This window comes from Triticum aestivum, chromosome 5B (assembly GCF_018294505.1).
Source record: "Triticum aestivum cultivar Chinese Spring chromosome 5B, IWGSC CS RefSeq v2.1, whole genome shotgun sequence".
In the NCBI taxonomy this organism is placed as follows: domain Eukaryota; kingdom Viridiplantae; phylum Streptophyta; class Magnoliopsida; order Poales; family Poaceae; genus Triticum; species Triticum aestivum.
The window spans coordinates 3,617,292-3,624,361 of record NC_057807.1 but is presented as its reverse complement, the minus strand read 5'-3'; the positions used below and the strand labels follow the sequence as shown (position 1 = coordinate 3,624,361).

The 7,070-nt window shown below is 40.7% G+C and overlaps 1 protein-coding gene across 1 annotated transcript in view; it reads right to left on the bottom strand.

Moving 5' to 3' along the window:
* Positions 1-4,830: 4,830 nt before the first annotated feature.
* The window catches only part of LOC123110043 (probable ethylene response sensor 1), a 4,992-nt gene continuing 2,752 nt past the window's right edge, over positions 4,831-7,070 (bottom strand). The window contains exons 3-6 of the mRNA XM_044530447.1: positions 6,115-6,483; positions 5,759-6,025; positions 5,535-5,662; positions 4,831-5,444 (exon numbers count right to left, since the gene is read on the bottom strand). Coding sequence (XP_044386382.1) covers positions 5,222-5,444; positions 5,535-5,662; positions 5,759-6,025; positions 6,115-6,483 — 987 coding nt within the window. The 3' untranslated portion in view covers positions 4,831-5,221. The remainder of the gene's footprint in view (positions 5,445-5,534; positions 5,663-5,758; positions 6,026-6,114; positions 6,484-7,070) is intronic.

The following is a 7,070-nucleotide window of genomic DNA, read 5'->3' as shown; positions in this document are numbered from 1 at the left end:
AGCAGACAAAAAATATCGCGGATAAATCCCAACACAGAGCCTCTGAATTCCATGGTGAGCCAAGCTTCTGCAAACACTGGATGGGTAACTCTTGAGATACCTCGAGGGTTCTACACTACCACCAACAAGGTGCAATACTCTCCGAAAGAAGATTTTTTCCAGGAAGAAGCGGTAGTGGAAGATGGCGATGATATCACCTTCATGGGGGAGGGCACTCACCAACAGGATTGTGTTGATGATGCCGATGACGATGAGCCAATAATAATTTTCAAGCCAGAGTACAAGCATGAGTACACTACATTTGGACAGCATGTCCGAACAGACAATGACGATGTTGTTGGCCATGATGATGAAGATGATTATGATGTTGATGTTGATGTGTCGCCACCCCAACAATTTGAAATCAATCCAGTGAGACATCACTACAGCACTAGATTACCTCCGCGTGCACCTGCAGCACAAAACAGACCTCGGCGTGCACTTGCTGCACAAAACAGAGCTCCATGTGCAACTGCTGCATCAAGTTCAATGCAGTGACCACCAAGGGTGCCTCGGCCAGAAGTCAACAACAGGAACAAGTCTTCCTCACTACTGCCACCGCGAGACCCTCAACTACACAGTTCTGTTATAACCCCACCATGTCCAAAACAACCCGGCGAGGTGCAAACGCCATCGGATAAAAGACAGTACACGCATGTAAGTTTTCTGGCCTAAAAAATTATATGACATTCCAGTCCACTAAGAAAAGCAGTGCACTTGCGTCCCATGTGCAGTTTGGTCCAATATCTAATACAGTTGACTCTTTGAACAAATCTAAATAATATGCAGTGCTTTCTTACCTACGGATGCAGTCCTCTTTTCTAAAATAGAACAATACACTTAGTATCATAGTGCATTGCACTTAGTCTTTAACAATGTGACAAAAGGAAATTATGTCATAAACAAATTCAAAAAGATGATGATGGAATTTTTTTTCTTAACATGGTTTACCACAACGCTATCTTGCAAAATCAAAACATGCCACCAAACCTCATACCTGCCGCTGGAATGAAGTCCAGCTCGTACGACAATGCATGGGAGTTTTACAACACTTATGCAAGACATGCAGGGCTTGGCATACGCAAAAATGCGCGCCACAAGACAAATCACTACATTGTCTGCTCTAGAGAAGGGAAGCACAATTTGATTGTGGCAGAATATGACCGGAAACGTGGCAAGACATCAAAAAGGACTGGTTGCCGAGCAAGAATTAGAGTGAAAGAGGGGAAGAATGGGAGCTTTATGATACACAAGGTGAGCTCAAGAACAATCACAAGATGATCGAAAGCCCTGGGATGCTCTTGCACCTACACTCACACAAAAGAGATGATCCTTTGATTGACCAGTTGGTGAAGGACATGCAGCTGGACAACCACACACACGCACAGATGATGTCAACACTGTCACGTATGACCAGTGGTCTGCAATTCATGGGACATACTAGCCGCGACTGGGTGAACAAATAAGCACACAACAAAACATATTGCTTGAGGATTCTTTGGGTAATTATTTACCGTTTTGATAAGATAGGTTTGCATTGTGTTTGAAATGCAGAAAACAACAGTTTGCAAGAGAGGGGTCTCAAGATGACGTCAAGAAACTTCTAGGTTTCTTTAAGAAGATAAAGAAAATCAACCTAGAGTTCTTCTATGATTACGACGTCAATGCAGATACACATGTAAGAAACGTCTTCTGGGTTAGTGCAAGTTGCAGAGGATCTTATGAAGATTTCGAAGAATGCGTAACATTCGACACGACATATAAAACGAATAAGTTCCACATGCCGCTGGGAGTATTTGTGGGAGTGAACCATCATCTCCATAGCATGATATTTGTTGCCTCCCTTGTGCGAGATGAAACAATCCCGTAGTTTGAATGGGTTTTCAAAACATTCTTGAGGTGCATGAACTACAAGCTGCCAATCTGATGCTCACAGGTATAATACAACACCTGTATATTTACATTTGTTTGATCCACTTCTATTTCTTCCGTCTTTCTTGCACATAGACAACTTAATAAAAATAAACTACTTGTGCCTCTCAGACCAATGTTTTTCGATGAAGGCAGCATTAAAAATACATTGCATAAGTGGTGCCGCTCACACATAATGAAGAAGTACAAAGACCACCTCGCCTTGTTGTATAAGGCGTACGACACATTCAAGGCTGGCCTCACTGGAGTGCTCAATCATCCATTAATGTCGTCAGAATTTGAACGAGCATGGAAGGACCTCATGCAGAAATACAACTTGCGAAACGACGAAGGGATGAATACGCTGTGGGATGACAGACACGAGTGGATCTCAGCTTATTAAAAGAAAATATTCTGTGAGCGGATGACTTCCACACAGAGAAGCGAGAGCATGAACCATATATTGAAGAAAAACTTCGTCAAAGAGAAGCATGATCTCCATCTGTTTGCTCAATAGGTGGACTAGTGCATTCAGACCAGGAGGGTCGTCGAGCATGCAGAGACAATCGGGATTGAGGTAAATAAAATGTCCATCAAACTAATTATAACTACAAACACAAACAATATTTCCAGTTTTGTGATGTGTAACACTAATTTTCTGAATACGCAATCAGAGGTAAAGAGTACAAACAAGTTTGGATTTGAAGTCTAATTGTCAAAAAAATACACAATGGCCATTTAAATCATTTTTTTGACCCGGGTGCATCTAAACCAATTATTTTTTATGATAAACTTTTATACTTATTTTAAACTAAGTATAACATATTAGATTTTTAATTTGTATAATTTTCTATTGCTTAGACATTATAGTTAGTCGCATAACATTGTTTATAAATAATAGTTAACATATTCATTGTTATACAGTTGTAAAATATATTAGCGGAGAAAAAATAAAATTAACAAAAAAACTCTCTTTCTAGTTAAAAAGTCCTTTGAATTGACTTTTAAATATTGCATGAATGATTTAGTGTATATACACATATATTTTCATATTTATGGGTGTCCATATATATCTTTTAACATTATTAAATATCGCGGAAGAGATTTTCTAAATCATACACACTAACCAAATTCTTAATAGTGGTTTCTAGTGTATGTTAGGAACTAGATTTATAGAAATTTCTAGGCCATGGCAAATACGACTTGCTAGTTGGGTTCAGTAATAGGCTCACAACATTTGCATGCTTTTGTACTTGTATTCATATTAGGACCATCATTATAATAATAGAAGGACATGAAATATTGTTGATTGTAGTTTGACATATGATTCGATTATCTGACATGCTAGTCTAGATTCGCTTTGTTTTATTTGGTAAATCTAAGATCTCCCACCCATTTCTCAAATGAAAAATTGTGCATTCATCTGAACACAAAAATCATGTTATCATAAATTGTATTATGATAATGAGACATCCATCATAAATAGAGACTAGCAATGTAATTAAGCTCAACTTCACCAGTCGGATTGGTTTGTCCTACAATCTATTACTGTGTAGTGTGAACTTGTGCTCCTGCAAATTGAGACTCTTTTTATGTATTCAATAATCTTTCGGGTGTAATGTATATAATTATAGTTGTTATGTATATTTGGGGTCCTTCTCTCTCGACGACCGGGGCGGTCGCCTCTTTTGCCCGGCCTTTGGATCGGCCTTGGCTCTACTGCAGTACCTTATTGGATCGGCCTTTGGATCAGCGAGAACCATTTGCATTTTTGCACTATTATATAGTATGCTTCATATAACGACTATGTACTTTCATTGATTTAGACTCTACAAGTTGCCTACATGGTTACAAAATCGATTATTTATCTTTTATGGTGGATCTTAAGTATGTTTATGAGATGATTTATCCAGTTGTAGTTGTAGTTGTTATGCTTATATCTTTGAAGTATTTCTAGATGCATAATGTATCTCCCTTCTTGATGACATGATCAATCAAGAGGATAGAGGAAATAGTGAAATTGTGTGATATGATTAGCTCGGTGACAGAAAGATGCATTTCATTATTTTGTCTTTCTTTTCCCTTGATCTTGAGGCCTTCACCTTTGAAATCTGAAGAAGCCACGATGGCATCTTCGGGTTCTTTTGTTGAGAATCATGTTGCCAGTTTGCTGGTCTTATGCTTCTAGAGCCACCGGTGTGCTTGTTCTCTTGTACATGTGCATGCCCATTGTGCTTCATGACAATGGACAGCAGGTCATGGCTACCATACATTGTTGTTTATTTGGCGTGAATGAAGCCAGTTAGCCAGAGATAAGAGTATTGGTTTTGCAAGTATCATGCTTGCTAACTTTGTACTAAATCAACACACTTATTTTGGGACGAAGGGAATGCCTGGTTTCAAAGGAATAAAAAAATGGAATGATATACAAGTAGTAAATGTATTCTTCATCTTTTACAGATAATGTATTATTCATCTTTTCGGATTTTTGCCAATTTGGATCCATTTCATGGTCTAAAGTTACGCTTCCTTTGGTTTATAAGATAGAAAAATCATAGGAATAGGAAAGACATAGGAAATGAGATGTATCTCAAATCCTATTAATAGGAATAGACAAGGAGATGCTCTTTGTTTCATATCATAGGATTTTTTTTTCCCATTGAGTCTAGGCTAACGTTTATTTTCCTATGAAATGTGGAGGATAAGAAGAATTCCTAACCAAAGGGCCTAAAGAAATTTTTTCTATAAAAATCCTATCCTATGAAATTCTAAGAACTCCTCCAAACCAAAGGAGGCCTCAATGTTTTGTTGGAGATGCAAGACTTCATGCATCAACAAAATAGTCCATTATCAGAAAAAGAAAACAAAAGAAACCGAGTGAGCCAAACTGCAAGAGATCTTCAGTGACTTGTACATTTCATCACAAATTTCGTCCATAGCTCTTTTCCATCTGGTTACTACAGAATCTACTACACTGGTTGGTTGTGCTTTGCTGCATGCTGCAATGGGCCTCCAACTCTTTGCAACAACGGGCCAGCACTGCACAGCACTGCAGCAGAATCATCAGCCAGGTGCAACAACCGTACCCTACTGCTGCCATGCACTATTAACCGCACAGCAACATCCATCAGATTACAGGACGCGCCAATCACCATCCTCTTTACATCATGTGTACAAACAAACATACCCCCGGAACCTTCCATTCCATCTCCTACCTCACCCCACCCGACCCACAAAATTAGACGATGAACCATCGGTTTCGGTTATCATGTCATATACTCCTCTGGTACCTAGGTTTCAGGTTAGACAGCCCTCTCTCTTCTCTGCGAGCCGGGCCAGACGGGTCGGAGCCGGCATGGCTCGGCCACACCAGAGGGACCGCCGGCTGCTGGTACGCGTCGCAGGCCCCCAGCTTCACCACGAACGTCGCCGTGCAGCCCTTCCCCGCGCCGTCGCTCTCCAGCCATATGTGCCCACCCATCAGGCTCACAAACCTGCACATTCAGGCGTTTCTAAGTCACTATGTCATTGATCAACCCATCAACCATTAATGCAGGGAATCTGTTAGAACATTGGTAGAATACCTCTTGCAAATGGCGAGCCCGAGGCCGCTGCCGTTGTACCCCTGGTTCCCGCCGCTCTGCGTGTGAGCAAACTTTGTGAACACATGGGATACATCCTGGGGGCTGATGCCGCACCCTGTATCTTTAACCTGAAACCACAGAGTTTCATGTGATCCTCACACATGCCATTCTCATTTAAGAGTTACATTGATTAGAGCATGGAGTTTCTGTGGTGCAATCTTTACCTGAACTTTTACATAGAAATGGCCATCAGTCGCGACCGGATGGAAATCGGTGCTTCTGAACTCTCTTAGAGCGTCAGACTTCACAACTGACGCTACGAGCGAGATGTGGCCCTCCTTGGTAAACTTAACGGCATTGCCGCAGACGTTCAGAATAGTTTGCATGAGTCGCTTCTCATCACCGATGGCAGATAGGGGCAGGTCAGGGGATAACATGGCCGACACAGAGAGTTTTTTTATGGCTGCAATCGGCTTGACGAAACTCATCACCTGCAATGCCATATAACAAGTTCAGGGTTAGAGTAACATGCATCGCCACCGGTATTAGGTGGTTGGGAAGGCGATATTTTCGTACAAACCTCTTTGAAAACAGCATGGAGATTGAATGCACTTATATCCAGTTCGAAACTCCCATCCTCGAGTTTCGAAAGATCCAAGACGTCATTGATGAGCGTCGCTAAAAGGTTGCTGCTTTTCAACACTGTTTCCACCATTAGGCGCTGCTCAGGGGTAAGTTCAGTTTCTAGTAGTAAGGAGGAAAGGGCTATTATCGCGTTCATCGGGGTTCGCATTTCATGATTCATCACAGCTAGGAAGTCATTGCGAGCACGTATTGCCATTTCAGCCTCTCGCCGAGCTAGATCTAGGGCCACATTTTGATCCATCAGTAGATCACGTGCCCGCATGGATTCTTCAAGAATAGCCGCATGAGAGAGGGCAACAGCTACCTGGAAAGAGTACCATATATGATCTCATTAGAGCACCGTAGAATGCTCCTGTGCAGTCCATTTAAATTTAAATACAAACACGGAATGCAGCACAAAGTTTTCCAAGGGCTATATTTCTAGATAAAAGGCTTAAGCCCCAGCTTCGTTTAATAGCCAGCAAAGTGCAGGTAACAGTTATTCAGAGGACCACTCTGTTACAACTCTTTTTGACGTTGCTTTTGCACTCAAGAGCAGAAAAACAGAAGACTGCAGAGAAGGTTAATGTATGTTCATCAGAAAAATATACTAGAAAGAAGAAATAAAACAGTACAACTTCAGTAAAAGAGAAGACTATATGAGAAGGTTAACTACTGAACAGAAAATACAGCAGCAGCCTCTCACCAAGGAGAAGAAAGAGAATTTTTTTTTTAAAACAGTACTAACACAATGCTACTTCTGTAACTGCAAATAAATTAAAGCCCAAGCTAAGAAAAGAACTTATGCTTGACTTGCATGTATTACAAGTTAAACATATATACTCTAAGTAAATAATGAAATAACCCCATATTCCTAATCACCAAACATGGTTGTGGATGGGAACAAGTGTT